This window comes from Coloeus monedula (assembly GCF_965178545.1).
Source record: "Coloeus monedula genome assembly, chromosome: 11".
Taxonomy (NCBI): Eukaryota; Metazoa; Chordata; class Aves; order Passeriformes; family Corvidae; genus Coloeus; species Coloeus monedula.
In genome coordinates, this window is record NC_138791.1 from 14501852 (window position 1) to 14518755 (window position 16904).

At 40.2% G+C, this 16904-nt stretch overlaps 1 protein-coding gene across 4 annotated transcripts in view; it reads left to right on the forward strand.

Annotated features, from left to right (window-relative positions):
- Nucleotides 1–16904, forward strand: part of ATXN7 (ataxin 7) — an 88447-nt gene that overhangs the window by 10808 nt on the left and 60735 nt on the right. The window contains exons 2-4 of one of the 4 annotated variants that reach the window (XM_082289111.1): nt 7727–7819; nt 15823–16077; nt 16581–16649. In XM_082289111.1, coding sequence (XP_082145237.1) covers nt 15834–16077; nt 16581–16649 — 313 coding nt within the window. In that variant the 5' untranslated portion in view covers nt 7727–7819; nt 15823–15833. Of the gene's footprint in view, nt 1–7726; nt 7820–15428; nt 15683–15822; nt 16078–16125; nt 16424–16580; nt 16650–16904 lie in introns of those variants that run through there. The other 3 variants (XM_082289110.1, XM_082289112.1, XM_082289113.1) reach the window with 3 other exon arrangements.

The following is a 16904-nucleotide window of genomic DNA, read 5'->3' on the forward strand; positions in this document are numbered from 1 at the left end:
TATAATGCCCCATTATCAGTCTGCCTGTCCATGAGCAGCAGAGTGAGGAAACTGGAGAACTGATTTCTTCACAAGGCATTATTAGTCATAGCTAATAAATTATTTTAATAGCTAAAGAATATGCTAACACTCACACAGCTTTGGCTTCGCATCTGTGTATAGTTTGCAGAGAAGGGACTGCTATTTTGAATATTTTAAAATGCAAATTATTATATTCTCCAGGTAAACGATAACAAAAAAATCCTTCCTTTTATTCTGCTAAAGAGTATTTAGTGGTTGTTTGACTAATGCTTGAGAATTAGGCATGTTATTAATAGTTACGTAAGTAGTAGTTAGAAAAAGATATGATTTTATACAGTATAATAAGCAGCTGTGAATTAATACAGTTTATAAATATATGTCAAACTTCCATGCGTCAGAAGTGCTGTTTGCTTGGGGGGCTTTTGTTGACATTTAAGCCACTGGTATATTTGGGTCAGTGTGAGTGTATTTCTTAAAATGAAAATATTAGGGTTTTAAAATTAAATTTGATGCCACTAAAAAGACATTTCGTGTCTTATTAATATCACTAATGTCATGAATGTTAGCTTTGTCAGCATTTTAACACAGGTAGTCTTTGAAATGTCACTGTTGAATCTTCAGCTAGTGATGAGATTCTGTAGTCAGTTTCTCAGCATGGCCCAGCATATTTCTTAGCAAACAAACTGAAACACAGGATTTACTTGAAAAGCAGTATAGTGCTATTTTATATATATACTTTCCCTGCATATGCGACTTAAAATTGTATAACAAAAGAGCAGTTTTCATAGAAAAACAGGGAGACATGGACCAAATGCTTATTATTCAGAAGACATGTTAAGAAGAGAAACCTAACTCATGTAATCTTTTAAGTTGGTTGTAACTTTCTAGAGTGTGAGTTCTTGGTTTGTTCTTTTTCTTTTGGCTGGGGTTGACATTTCAGTCATTGCTGTAACGTTTCTGTCCTGCTCGTGTGAGGCGATGCACTCTGGCTCTAGATGGCAGTCACTGGTAGGCAGAGTCGTTCTGAGATGGATGCTGGGCTTGGTCCCTGCACTGATTGGCTTCTCCAGCTGAAATGTTTATGTTGTTGGACAGCAAAAAAAGTGTCACTTCTGCTTTCTGTTTTGAACTGCAACAGATATACTATAAAGAAAGGAAGAAAAAAAAAAAAGGAAAAGAAAGGACAGAAAATGTTGCAGTGAAATATTCACAAAAGAGAGCTTTAGTAATGCTGACAATACAGAAGAGATTTCTATTATATCAGCACGACTCCTGTCCTAGATTAACAGACATACATTTGTTTATAATGGAAGAAATGCCAGTTTTTCACTAAATTCAGTTTCAAAGAGTAAAACAGATTGACCAAAGTGCAGTCAGGGATAATAGGAGTGGAGAAATGTGTGGTTATAATTTAATTTAATTGAGTGAGGATTTCCCCACGGTCTTATTGGCAAGTGTTGAAGGAAAAATAGTTCTGTTTTTTGCTTAAGACCTTTTGTCTTCCACTCTACCACCTGCATCCCCATCCTCCTTGTAGTGTCCATTCTTTCTCAATTTCCAAACTCTTTCCCATCATTATACAGATAATTCCTTCATAGTTGTTAGCAGCCTGTCTCTTGATTCTCCATACTGTCTCTTCTCTTTAAAGTAGGATGGGCTTTAAGGTTTTTCTTTCTCTCACATGGTATAGGTGCTATTTGCCTCTCTAACTCCTTATCACGGCTAAACAGTTTGATAGAAAGTTGCTGTTGGAGAAAGCAGCAGCACTCAAGCAAATGAGCAACAATTTCTCACCCCTTGCCGTGTAGGGCTGATTGCACTTCAGGAGATGAATGCTGCTTGATAAGAAAGCTACTGTTACCATAAAATCACAGTTCAAACCCAGGATTAATCGATACATTTTCTTGATCTCTGGTTTCAAATACAGTGTCAAATTACAGTCTTGTTTACCTATTTGCAAATCCCAAGAAACTCTTTGGAAAGAGCTGAGGTAATTCTGGATGTACAGAGGTATACTTAAGATCATGTTTTGACCTTCAATTTTAAAGATAAAGAAATTATTTACTGTGATTTTGTACTAGCTACCAGCTCTAGTAAAGGAACTCTGATCCTCTAAGCACTTTGCAGATATTCTGCAGGATATTTTTGCACCAAAAAAGAGTAACCAAAACACAAAAGATCTTCATTTTTGCTTAATACAAGCCTAGCAACAAGCTTTTAATTTTTTAACATACTAGTTTTAACTGTGGAAAACTACAGATTTTTGAAAAGAAAGGTGCTTTATCTGCAGAAGAATATAATAAACCAAACCACCAAAAAAACCCACCCAAAGGTTTAATTAGATCTATATTTTCATGTGTTTATAATGAAAAAGACCATTAACATTTCCAGAGCTGAGTTTTACACTTCAGTCAAGTGCATTTCTAGAGCCAGTTTGAGAAATGTGGACCATCATTTCTGAGGGAAAGCTTTCTGAGAGTGAGGGGTAATTTAGTACAGATTTCTGTGTGAAGTTCATGTGCAAGAAATACAACAGAGAGATAATTCTGGTATTTTGTCAAGATTATATATTAGGGTGACAGGTATCATAGTCCCTAATAGATTGCAGAGGACAGAGATAATGAAGAGGGATACTTTGTGTTCCCAAGCCTGCCTTGGGCCTGCTATGTAAGTGTAGGCAAATCACTCCTCCTTCCTCAATTCCTCTGTCTGTAAAAATGTTGATAATGATGTGGATTATTTTGTGTTTCGTTTTGAGATCTTAAGGGAATACATGGAAATGAAGTGGTAGGAACATGAGAGGAAATACAAGGTAGTAAAATAAGTATCTGTATTGCAGACAGCTTTGTTCTGGCAACTGATTATAAAATTATTGATTCTGCTCTTTCCTGTTGAGGGTGTCACTATGTACTTGTTCACAGGATTTTAGGAAAAAAATTTGCTATTTCTTACACTTGCCTATCTTTCAGCTTCTCATTCGGAATTTACAATAAGGTTATTCTGCTTTTATTCTTGCCCATTACCACCCCCATGAGGGACCGTTAAAGCTGTAGTTGGCGGAGGATAAGGACAGCAAAAGTCTGTCTGTCTTTATTTTCTCTATCTCCTCCCTTTCTATCTCTCTGTCTCTCTTTGGCCGTTGAAAATGTAGGTCATATTGCATCACCGTAAAATGGAACAGTCAGAAAGGTGTTTGAAAAATGCATCCTTAGCCTGAGGTGCATGCCAGTGTCCTTTGTTTACATTGGGAGTAGTGTTGTACGTGTGTAGGAACCAGCATCTCTGTTAAGGTTAGTGGTACGGTACCTGAATTATGAGTGAGATTTTAGGATGACTTTCATCTGCCTGCAGTAATTTAAAATTAGACAGATAAAATGCAGCCACTCAAAATAATGATATACACAAGGAACTCATTTGAAAACCTTAATCTGCAGTAACTGTGACAGTGTTGTTTGAATAATATTACCTTTAACAGAGAAGCTCAGTAATAATTTTTGCAAATCATATTATTCATGTACTCTCAATTGCCTTGATTAGCTGTGCCTTTCTGTCCTGAAAAATACGTTTATATTATTTGTTTGTATATTTTTCTTAGTTTTTTACTTCATTACTGTTTTACTTCACGCACCCTTTTAAATGCTCCAGTCAGGATTTTTTTAAATTTTAAAAATGGAAAATCATTATGTCCAGTGTCTTACTGCTATCTACAATGCTTTCATTGTTTGTTTCTGATGTAATACAAGTTGTAATTGGTATGAAATATTCCTGTGGCTTAAAATGCAGAAAATATCTTTTTCTTCTCTACAGACATATATAAATACCATTTTAAAAGAAATGTATTAACATAATTTCAACTGTCCATATTTATCTTAGTTTGCTGCAGTAAGATAATGTGTTTTATGGATTGAACTTGCAAATAAATAGTGGCATGAATCATACTGCAAGATGTAAGTGTTTTGAAATATAAGACAAAATACTTGCTTATAGAAAATCTTGCATTATTTCTGAAACGAGGTATGTTTTTTACCTTTCTGTTCAATGCTTTGTGTGGTTTTACTTAAATTGTTGAAGTGGAATATGCAGAGGGTTCTTATGATTTTGTTAATCTTACTGCTGAAGAAGACTTCTAAGTTAAGAGAGAAATTGTTGGAAGATAAAATCAGTGATGACATGATTTGTTGAGGAAGATAATGAAAGCTGGTCATTGCCTGTTGTCATTAGACAAAGGAAAATTACGGTGGACAAAGTTAAGACCCATCAAGTGCACTTTGCTGTACATAATTATTTTGCAATTTTTATCAATTATCCAAAAGGTGTTATTGCTTCTCCATTTATTAAGGTATTAGTTATGTAGTAACTAGTGTATTAGTTATTAAAGTTTGACCTTTCTCGTTATTAATTAAGATACCTATGCATGTTTGAAATAGTTTCAGAATAACTTGTATCATTATTATATTTTACACTGAGTATTCTGTTGCATTTGTGTTTGCACAAATAATAGTAAATATTTAGTTAATTCTGAGAAACACTTGCTATTGGTGTTAGGAATATAGGAAATACATGAAATCTTGAGAAGCTGTTATTTTGTAATTGGTATTTACGGAAGTTTGGTATTTAATCTCTGAAGCACGGAGCTGGTAGTTGTTTTTAAGTCTGTGAAGATGTGAAGAATTGTGTCTCCTGGAGAGACTAGCAGGGCCAGTTATGCAATTGTTGGTTCTGATACCGTCTTTGACCCCCTGAGATTCTGTAGTTGGTGAGTTCAGAGTCAGTCTCCAGCACAGCCAGGGTTAGCCCGAGAACTGCTGGGATTTACCCTTGAGCTGCCAGCAGCCCCTGGCCTGCTGCTGCCTGGCTCCTGCTCCCTCCACACACACCTCCTGCTCCTGCCTCTCCAAGGGGCAGAATGAGACCTTGTGAGGTTATCCCCAGACCTATAAAATGCCTAAATGAAGCCCAGTACTGGGTATGATTATACCCTGCATGTTCACATCCTTGTTTATATAAATATAACCTTTGTATTTTATCTTAAATTTGAATGTTTAGTAGATAACATAGATGAAAGAGTGTTCCAAAATTTAGGCACGTTCTTTGGTGCATATTTCTGGCACCTGAAAAGAAACAGAGTTAAAGGAATGTGATAGCTGAGGCATTAGTTTTGATGCTTTCAAAAGTTAGGGATGCTCTATCACGTACATTTCCATTTTCTTTATTTTAGTGAGTTGATTTGCAATTACAATTTTTATGTAAATATGTTTCCCCTTAAATGGATAATATGCATTCATAATTGTAACTCTCCTATATGATATGTAATCTGTGTAGATACAGTTTTGACTGGAGTATAGCTTTTGCTCTGCCAGGCTGTGTTTTTTTTGTCTTGCATATCAGTAACTCTTCAAAGTATTAAGTAGCAATTTCATCCAAGTTTCTTTGATAGTCAGGCAATGAGAGTGACATAATGCTTCACTGGTTTGGAAATGCAGGGCTTTTCCTATTTTCCTGGATTGCTGCTTTGGCTATTTTTGTCATTTTCCACCTTTCAACTAGCTCTCCCTTTTCCAGGGTACCAAGGAGAGAGCTCCACCTGGCTTGTTCTCAATCATCCCATGACTTCCTTGCATTACTCTCTACTGACAGTTGTGGTTGTAATTGACTTGCTGTAAATTCTCAACAAGAATCATTCCTGTTCTCTGCCACCCATTTTCCGGAGAAAGAGTTCTCTTCAAAGGGTCATTAAGGTGTCGATTTATTCTTTTGAAACTTATTCTTTTAACTTCTTTCAAACTCAACTGCAGGTGTAATCCCTACAGCAAAATTCACAGGTGGTGACATAGTATGCTCTGATCTTTTATATACGGGAATAAAATTTTTGCTGATTCTTCCTTCACCCTTGTCTTGTCTGTTTCTTTACTACCCTATTTCTAGACTTATAAGTCTTTTGAGATGTCTTCTGCTTTATAGTTTTTGTTTTCATTTTTGCATGAAGGAACAGAACTTGCCTTTTATGAGAAAGTAACATTTACATCAGGATAAAAGAATGAGTGTTTTGCATGCAGAGCTCTCATATCCCCTAAAAAAATTGGGTAGAGAAGGGGAGTGAGTTACTTCCACAGCAGGTAGGTCATATGCTCAAAGGGCTTGGGACTTTGAGGCTAAACATTGAATGATCTTCTGGGAAGGGGATGATCCATATCAGTTTGGAGTCTCCTGTCCTAAACTAACAAAGGACAAAAAGGATTTTTGATAAACACTGTGTTGCATTTTCCTAGTTAGCAGCAGCAGGAGTTGAAGAGAAAATTTTATACTGTAGTATTCAGTGAGATTTGTATGTGTAACAAGGAAATACAGCATTTTCTGAGACTTCTACTAATGCAGAAATTTGCTAATGATCACTTCTGTTAAGCATAAAGCAAAACAGTGCCTGCAGAAGAGAGAAAAAAATAATCCTGGATTTGCTGTCAATTCTTGTCCATTGAAAACAAGAAAAATTTGGATTTTATGCAGTAACTAGGATATAACTGAGGATGTTCTTGTTAGGATCAGTTATGTCACTGAGCAGAGTCAATCCTAGAAATAGTAAATATATCTCCAAAGGATCTTTGTTGAGGTAATGTTAGCTACTAAGCTACAGTTTAAAGGAAAAGATGAAAAAAGGGTTTATCCTCAGTGCATAAAAAGACTTTAAAGACTTAAATTTAGTTAGCAGACATCTTCCCAGAGGAGCAGCCAGAAGCCAGGAAAAGCTTCATTCTGTACCTTCCACTGGAGCAGAGCCCTACAGACTGGGGGACAGCGTGGATGCCCTCTTAGACTGTATTCCTCTTGTCTGTACTTTAGTCCTTTGAGGGGAAAAAAATAGTTTTCTTTGAAGTGTCATCCAGTCCCAGTGCTATGTTGGCTTATTTATATGTATCTTCATGGCTTTTTAGTGATGAAAAAATGATCAGCAGTTTCATTTCAAAGCACTTGTAAAAATCAATTAATTGATCTTAAATATAAGCTGTGCATGAAAATAGTTGTACTTTTTTCTAAGTTTTAACGGGGCTTTGGTTTAGCTTTAACCAGTTAGGCATTGATTTATGCTAAACCAAAGCAAACTGGGCTTAAGTTTAGTTTATATAAACCAGTTTAAAAGCATTGAATGAAAGGATCTTAAAAACCTGAGCTTGAGATGATAAAGGTCCTGTTTGTGGGAAGGCCTCAATCTATACATGTCTGTAAATTCTTCATTAGTGGTACAGTGATAGTCCCTGATGTTGATTACATGAAGGATCGTTTTTAGCTCTCCACGTTCTGTGGCATGGTGGTAAAGTCCCTGTTCTTGGAGTTGTGCTGTATTTTAGAAAAATCCTTTGCAGAAAATCCAGCCCTGTTGTGTTTCCAGCTTGTGTTACAGACACAACCATCTGCTTGAGAATCTGTTCAGTAAGAGTCGATGCAATTGCAGTAACTGGGCTGAAGATTGAGGTTTCATCCAATGCATACCTTTCTGGTAATGTCAGACTGCCATTTAGAGAGCTGCTCTGTACAGAAGACACCATAACAGCTCCCTGCTTACCTTTCAATTTGAAATCCATTGCACAAACTGTTTTTGTAAAATTGATAAAATGCTTCATATTAGCTTTTAAATAGATACATTTATCGTTAGGAAACAGAGTTATGGTTTCAGATGTCTTAGTGCTGTACTCTTTTTCTTTTCTTTCAGAATTAATCAGGTACAAGTTAGGATAAGCTTCCAAAATCTGAACAGATGAAGATAAATTGATAAATCAACCCAGCGATTCACCCTACTTTCAAGGTACTGTGACATGCTTAACCAAATATTTTCCTCAAGCAAAAGATTCTCATGCTTTAGATGTGAGAAGTGTAGAGAACAGGATATTAGCAGGGTTGCAAAGCAAGTCTGAAGTGTTCCCAGATGCAGTGGGGAGACTTTTTTAAAATGCAGATGTTTAATGTGTGTTTCAGTGGGGAATAAAGCAACCTTACAGTCAACCTAAAAGGAGTTCAACTTGGCATTCAACTGCCAAACTTCAAAAAATGAAACTAAACTGGATTATATCTTTCAAGCAATTAGGTGAAGTGATTTGGAAAAGTAAATTGTGGCAGATAGGGAATATAATAGAATCAGTATTTTAAATTTATTATTTTTTATATTTTAGAAGAAGTAACCTTCATTTTCTGAATAATTATTTTTTCTGTTTCCATATGTTAAAGCATTTGAAGGCTGTTAGGCTCTGGCATATGCCATAGCCTACCAGCTGCGTCAGTCCTGTTATTTTACAAATTCAGAAAGTAGAATTGTAATCTGAGGTAAGACTGTACGTTTGCCTAACAGAGTGGGTTTATTCTGCATGACTAGTGTTCATTGCAGAATGTTAGAAAAAAGAGAAAATTATGATAATGAATTGAAATTTTGTCTGAAGGGCTGCTGGTACAGATTATTTTATCAGGTACTGCTAATTCATTGAAAGATTATCTGTTTCTTTCTCTGTTTCCCTTACATTTATCTCTACTCTTTATCATCATGTGCATTTCACCATTTTGTATATTTTTGCTCAACTCCATGAAAAAAAAGACTTCACTGTTATGCGCAGACATGAAGAATCCAGACTACTGCAGTCTGGCCAGTATTTGCTGGGCAAATCACCTTTTAGTATATTCTAAAATAGGTTGCAACAGAAAGGGCCATTACAGTAGCATGGATCTGGTCTGCAGAGCTTATTTAAGTGGCAGAGTTAACCTAGGCTCAAGAACTGTGAGGAATGTTTGTTACAGCCTGGATCTTGCAATATGTAACACTGGAAACTGTAATACCTGAAATTTTTATAGCAAAATGCTTCCCTGGATTTTCTAGCAGCCTGAGAGGTGGCTGTCTTAATGAACCCAGAGTGTCTGGGGTTGCAAAAACTGGCTTTGTTCTTTCTCTTTCCTTGCTCCTCATCACTGAATAGGGCCGTATCATCTATCAGGCTTTCATACAATCCTAGGAAAGTCTAGATTGGAACAATCCTCTGGACATCATCTGTTCCAGCCTTCTGTTTAAGGCAGGTTATCTGAGGCCTGGTCAAGCTAAGGTTTAAATATTTTTTGGCAAGAGAGAGTTTACAATTTCTCTGGGCAGCCTGTTCCAATATTTAGTTGTCCTCACAGTAAACATTTTGTTGTTGTATCTAGACAAAACTTCTGAAACAACTTTTGCCTGTTGCCTCTTGCCCTGTCACCTTGTTCCTTGTGAAGAGAGTTACCTCCATTTTTCCTGTAATTATCTTTTACTTGGAAGACTGTGATTACATCTCACCTGAATCTTCTCTGCTTTAGGCTGAACGAACCCAATTCCTTCTCATTTTTTCACAAAGTTTTCCCTCCTTCTAATCACTTTGTTGGCTCTCTGCTGGACCCTGTCCAGTTTTTTAATGTGTCTCTTGAAATGGCTCAGTCTTCCAGCCTGTCACAATCTCTGTACATAGGGACACTTTTGGTGGATCTATTTGTTTTCCAAGTTTTTGTGTCACCTGCAAACTTGATGATGTATTTATTCCGATCCTCCAGATAATACAAAAAGATATGAGATAGGATTGAGCCCAATATTGATCCCCAGGGAACTCTGTTTGTGACTGATTGCCATTTGATTTTGAGCCATTCCCAACCTTTGAGAACAGCAGTTTAGCCAGTTTGCCAGCAATCTCATGGTCCCCATCTGTGACCTTTCAAACTCTTAGCACCCTCACGTGCATCCTGTCAAGCCCCACAGACCTGCCCATGTCCAATTTGGGTAATATTTTGTTGTTAACTTGCTAAGCATGTGGTCAGAGCAGGTAGCATCATCAAAGCATCAGCAGATAGCAGTCAAACATGAGAAGAAAGTTTAAATTGAAATTGCTTTGTGCCAGGGTTCTTAGGATCCTTGGTTTGATGTTGAAAGCACATCAGACACCTGAGGGTATGGGGCCTCAGTAGCTTCCCATCATAGGTAGCGTGGCTATGGCCTCAAGGAACTCGAGTCCTGTGAGCTGTGCTTGGACCCAGAGTCTTAAACTGGCAAGAAAACAGGCAGGGTTATGAAACCTTGCATGGTAGTTAGGTTCCAGCAGATCAGTAGTACCAAATTGTCCCCATTAAGTGCTTTGGTTTCAATAAATGGAAATCCAGTAATAATGTTTTGTTACAATTGGCCTGAATAGCTGTGTACTTGAATAATTCTAGGCTGTAATATCATATTCTCTGTGTATAAATGAGAATCTACAAGGTCATACCTGTTAATGATTCCTCTGATTAAAATGATTCATCTGCACAGTTAGGTTACTGAAATTGTTTTAACATTTTCAAATTCAAAAAGTGATTTCAATACCTTATGTAAAATTCGTAAACATTAGTTTGATTTCCAGATCATTAACTGGTTGTATTTTGTGTAGTTTTGCCTATTTACCTTTAACACTTGGAAACTTTGTATCGCAACAGAGTGTTTTCTCTGTAAATTTCCCTTCAAGAATTGACAGTATGTGGTGACATTAGCAGGGCAAAGATCTGTGCTCCTCTATTCATTATTCTGCTTTAGATCACTGTGTCATTAATTCTTGCAGACATATTTGAAAGTTAACTAAAGAAGGAAGTGGTTGTAGTCTTTTGCTAGGTTCTTAATGCATGGCAATGACATTGTCTTATAATTTGGATGTAAAAGTGTTATTGTGATGTTTGGATAAATGTTTAGGGTCATCTTTTGCATTTTCATCCTAATGCAGAATTCTTTGCAGATTTACTTATTAGCCTCCATTCCCCAGTTCTTCCCTCTCAGAAAAGGATACCTTAAGTTACTCTTCTAATCTTAACAGTATTGTTCTTTCCCCTGGTACAGGTGGTTTATAGTAGGTATGCACAATAATTTATATTCCAGCATTTAAAGTAGCTATGTCCCAATGCTTCTGAGCATCTCCACTTTCACCTTTGAAATGTTACTCATAAATAAAATTATACACATCAACCTGTTCCCAGGATCTGTGGGAAAAAGGATAATAGGCTGGCATGATTTCTTATATAATTTTTTATTGTGTGCTGCTTATGATTAGTATTATTTTGCAGGACCACAGTCCTGTGTATAGTTATAAAAGGAGTTGCTTAATTTCCTGGATGTCAGAGTAAACTACAGGTTACCATAATGGGTTTTTCTTAGTGTGTTAATATTTTTTCATAATGGGGCTTAAATTAAATGGTCTGTTTGTTGCAGCTGGGTAGTTCTGTCTTCGTCTGGATATTCAGATTTATGTGAACTTTTTATCTCTTGCTTCCATACTTGCCCAATTATAGTCTTACACTTCTCATACTGGATATACATTTTAAAATGCACAGAATGTGCTCCCTGTTCCAGCGCTGTCAGCAGGAGCTGATGGGAGGGTCAGGACTTCAGCATGTCAGCTGCTCGGGTTGTCACTTTATCCTGAATCCCATCTACCAACAAGTCTATTTGTTCTTAGTTTTTAAGCCCTTCTTGGTCATTTCATACCTTTTGGCTAGAATTAACTTGCTTGATGTCGTTTAGTGCCATAATGCCCCTCAGAGCTTCTCCTTCACAGACTTTTTGTGAATTCACTATTTTCCTTTCTTCTTTTCTTTCTTCTGAGTACTGATGAAGTGACACCCCCATGGATTCTCCCTGTCTCACCCTTTGCACTTCAACTCTCACATCCTTTCACTTCCATTGTGGAAAATCATCGGTGAACTGTATCATTGTACTTCTGCTCTTAAAAGAGTTCAACTGCAGATTCATCCTTCCTTTTTCATTCCAGTTAAGAGTTGTCATATCTCAGGTCCTATACGGAGGCTGTCATACAGGTTCTAACTGAACAGCTGAAGTAGGTGTTCCCTCTTTGAACGGCTTTCCCGGACCACCTGGCAAAAGAATGAAACCTGCTGGTACAGGTGAAAAAATGCCTGCAGTGTCATGCCATGAAATAATCATCCACTGCAGTTTTCTGCAGTTGCATGCTGTTTGTAGGTATACATTTAATCATTATGTTATCAGCCATGTTTAATATATTTTTAAATCTACTTAGTTAGCTTTAAAACTGTGGGTTTTCCTTTTCTGTATGTTCTGTTTTCTATTTTTGTCTCCTTTCTTTGCTTTTGCAGGCTGTGTTACATGTTTTGTTTGTTCATTATGCTTTCTTCACATCATTATTTGACTGTTTTCTCTCTGTCATCCACTGTTTTCTGCCTCATATTTTTCCTTCTCTACTTTCTCTTTGAGCTTAAGTCCTCCTTGTGTTTTCTCTCTGTTTGCGGAATACTTGTTCTGATTCACAGGTATGAGCAGTTAATGGTTTTTCACACATTGGCTCAGTCCCAATGCTACTGTTTGGGCTATTTTGCTTCCTCAGATAAATTCTTAGAACTAGTGGCATTTCCAAGCTCGTTTTTGTTCTGTTAAAGAGAAGCATTGGCTTCTGGGCAGTTTTCCACACTTGAACGTTCTCCCCACTCCTGGTCAGATTCACCCCACTTAATTCTGGATGTCCAATGCAGATGCCTAATTTATGTGTGTGGTCACCCATGGCTACTTCTGTGGTCAGTGGGAAGAGAAGGGCTTCTTCAAATAGTGTTTTGTGCCAGGAGGGACCAAACTGATCCCAGAAGTATCCCCTCGTCTCTGCTGACCACCAAGGGAGCTTTGGATGACTACACTTCTAACTGGATGTCTCAGATTTGTAAGAGTCACATCTGTTAAAGTCTACGGCTTGTACATGTGTTTTCAATTCTGATCTCCTTCTAACATGATGGATTTTCAGGGGTTTCCCTTTTTTTGCCTAAAATAATTGATGCATCCATGTACAGCATTATGGAAACAAAGTAAGAAAATCGAACTAGTGTGCTTAATTTAAAGAACCCAAACAACACATTCAGCCTAATGATTTTGTAGGAAAGGAAAGTTCTCGCCACTTCCAGTTCTTGTAAAATTAGTTTTGCTTCTGCCCCTATTTCTGCTGTCTGACTAATTGGTCTTGGGCACTGAACTGATGAACTGGTCCTTCTGCTGCCACTTCCCTCCCTCTATTGGAACACTGATGTAGTCATGGCACAGTGAGAAAATACTTCAGTAGCGGAAGGTTTACTAAAGGACAGGCTGAGGCCCAGACTGCAGAATTAGATCTTGAGTGGGAATATATAGGGAAAGAAGAAAAGTCGTGAAAGAGGGAGGGGAAAAAAATGTAACAGCCAGATTGAAAGAGAAGAGCCATAAAGGGGATAATCAAAGCTGTATGAAGTAACAGTGGCATGTGCTTTTACGTGTGTGGCTGGCACTTCTGAAGCAAGAGGCACTTCTGAGTAACTTGATGAGTGTCAGCTTTAGAAATGAAGAAGTTGATAATCTATTGGCTTGTTAATGTAGTTAGTTAATTGATGTAATTTTGCCAATTTTTGCATAATTTGACATAAATACATTGGTAATGTTTAAAGAAAAGAATCCTGTGATGTGCGAACATTAAATTGATCTGCCACGTTTGACTGTCAGTTAAAGGGTAGGTGATGGTGTTCTATGGCTCTGTTTGGTCACTTGTCACTATATTTGCTTTATGATTTATGTAAAGTAAATAACAGAAAAACCCTTTATGAATTTGATGGACACTTGGACATATCAAGGTTTCTTTTTCAAACTGCAGCTGAGGCAGCTTTCTGACAGCTTTATTCCAGGACAAAGGAGAACTGCATGAATGAAGTTTGTAATATAAATGAGAATATTTGACACAGAGAATATAGGTCTGTCTGTAACTTGCTTTATCCTGTGGCTGGTGTCTGAATCCAGCTATGGATGCTAATCTTGGACTCCATTTGTGAAGCACTGTTGAAGAACTAAGCTTGAAAGAAATCAGTCATGGACTTTTTTTCCTATCTGGCTTCTTTACCACAAAAAAAAAGCTGATGTTCTGTTCAGAAATTGTTCAGCACCTGACAGACATTTTTCTTCCAGTGATGTTCTTAGCTTTAATTATAAGTAGTTTTCTATATCATAAAGTATGCTATTTGATAATTAATCAAACAATAATGCCCTCCATTCATCTTTAGACTCTGATTCCATGAACACCTTTATTCATGCTCATACTAAGATGAAGAGTTTTGGGAAGCTACAGACAGGGCAGCGAAGAGCCAGTATAACTGTCTGAAATATCAGATAGCTCAAGAGGCTGATGGCCTTTGATAATTAACCATTCCACTGCAAATGTCTGCAGTGGAAGCCAGTGTTGCTCTCTTTGCCTAAATTTTATGGTGTTGGCCTTTTATGAAGGAGTTAAGTTAGACTTGCAGTGATCAGGGGGAGAGAAAAATCACGCTAGCTATTCTGTATTATATCTGCAGTTTTATGAGATAACTTCTGAGTGTGACATAAATTATCAGTTGGGTGGAACACTGAAACTATTCTTATAATTACAGCCTATCCTATCCCATATGACTATGGTGTGATAGGCCTGAATTTATAGATCTTTTATATGCATAAACTTGAAAAGAAACATCTCTAGCTTGTCTCACACTTCAAATGAAAACAGAAAACGAAAATTAGCTAAGCCTGCATGTATATGCACCTCGGCAGGTTAAACAAATTCATTTGCAGTTCTTATTTCTGCTATGTAGTTTTGCAAGTACATGTATGAGATCTGTGAGCAGTTCCACTGATAGTGTCAGTCCCGTGCTCTCGAGTATCTGAAGAGGAGGCAGCACATCAGGTTTATATATTTTTAGCTGTTCTTCGAGGATATTGTTACTGACAGTGGCATCAAGCATAGCCAGAAATCGTTGCAGATCATAGCCTGACAGTTTAATTTGACATTGGTACTTGAACACTTCAGTGAAGAGAAAACCCTGTAATAAATGAATTCTAAATCCAGATTTTTTTTTTTTTATCAAAGAACTTGATTTTGGAAAAGTTAGACTTTGTTACTAAGAGTTACCTGGTACAACAGCGTACTTTAATCCTCGCTTTTAGCACGGCTCAACGTCATGGCAAAGTTTAGTCAAGGAAAAAAAAAAAAAAGCTGTTTAAAAAAGAAATGTGGAATACCAATGCCAAGACCCTCTCCCTGGGTGACAGGTTAGGGGTATAACGAGGGCAGCAGCGCGCAGGAAACTCGCTCGGTATCCCCCCTGAGCCCGGGGCTGGGCGGCCACCCCGGGAAAAGAGCGGAGCGAAGGGAAGGGAAGGGAAGGGAAGGGAAGGGAAGGGAAGGGAAGGGAAGGGAAGGGAAGGGAAGGGAAGGGAAGGGAAGGGAAGGGACTGGGACAAGCCCGCCCGGAGCGAGTTTCCTGCTCGTCGCTGCCTTTAAGGAGGCGCCGGGTTTAAGGTGGACCGGCGATTAGGGCGGGGCGCGCCCGCCCGGCTCCGCCCGCCGCGTCGCTCTCCGGTCCGCCCCCCTCGCCGGGGCAGCGGGCGCCAGGCGGGGTTGTGATGCGGCCGTTGTTTTTGTAGGGTCGCGGGGCCGCGGTGCGGAGGGAGCGAGGCGGCCCATGGAGTTGGGGTACGTCTGGCAGGCGGCGTAGCCCTGCCCGCCCCTGCTCCCTTCCGCCGCTTTGTTAGCGCGAACACAAGCGCGCCTCACCTACATGGTGAAGAGGAAGGCAGCGCTCCCCGCACAATAATGGGCACCCGGGCGCTGCCCCCTGGGCCGCCGCAGAGGTGAGTCGGCGCCGCCGCAGGGCCGCAGGTTCCCCGCGGGGAGGAAGCAGAGCGAGCGGGCGGTCTGACAGCGCCGCGGCGCTGCCTTAAGAGCGCGGCGCCACCTTAAGCGGCCGCTGACTTTTCTCGTTACATTGTAGCAGCGGAAAGAATGTCGGCGCGGGCCGCGGGTGACGTCAGGAGGGAGCAGCGCGGCGCGGCCGCCAGGCAGCGGCAGCGGCGGCCCCGCCACGGCGAGGGAGGAGGCGGAGGAGGCGGGAGCGGCGCCGGCCCCGCCGCCACCGCAGCGGCAATGGCGGCTGTCGGGGAGCGCAGGTCCCTGCCCAGCCCCGAGGCGATGCTCGGGCAGCCCTGGAGCCACTGGGTCGATGCTGCTAAACTTCACGGGAACGACGGTGAGTGGCCGCCCCCTCCCCCCCCCCCCCCTCCTCCTCCCACCCCGCTCCTCTCCAGCGCACCCCGCGGGGCTGCGGGTGCCCTGGGCGCGGCCCCGCGACGACACGGCGGGGTGCCGGGCCCGGCGGGGAGGCTGGGTCCGTTCCCACCCCCAGCATTCCCGGCCGAGTTCGTGGTCCGGTGCGCGCCCGCCGGCCGGGCTCGAGAGTGGCGCGGAGCGGGCAGCGCCTGCCCCAGTTCCTGTAATCCGGGACACGGTGCGAGGAGGTCGGAGCCGGTCCCCGGAGCCCGGCACCTCCTGCCCTCGATTCAGCCGCTGCGTGGGGCGGGGAGCTCCCGCCGCAGGTGAGGCATCCCGCCGCTGACAGTCCCTCTGCTCCTGTGTTTACTGTCGTGTCCCTGTGTGTGCCCACGGGGGAATGGGCTACAGGTCACGAACGGGGGGTCAGCCCTACCTTCTGGCTTTTCCATGGATTGAGATCTTGTGGCTTTTTGGTTTTAGGAACAGCATTAGAAGAAAGTTTCAAGGAATATGGAAGAAACCGAGAAGCAATGCGACTTTGCCGAGAAGGTGAGTGTGATTCATTCTTGAAGAAAGGTGCGCGGAGAAGTTTTCTTGCTCATAACTACTTAGGAGAGGGTCAGGCATGGGAAGCAGAAATGATCAGTGTTTCCTGTCGGTTTGGATTTAGGACTGGTGGCCTGTCAGTGACTGGTGTTATTAGCATTATTATTAAAGTAGTACATATTCGGAAAACTGCGAGCTAGGGCATAGACTGTCTACACTGTGTTTCTATGTGGCTTTTTTTTTTTTTTTGTCTTTAGA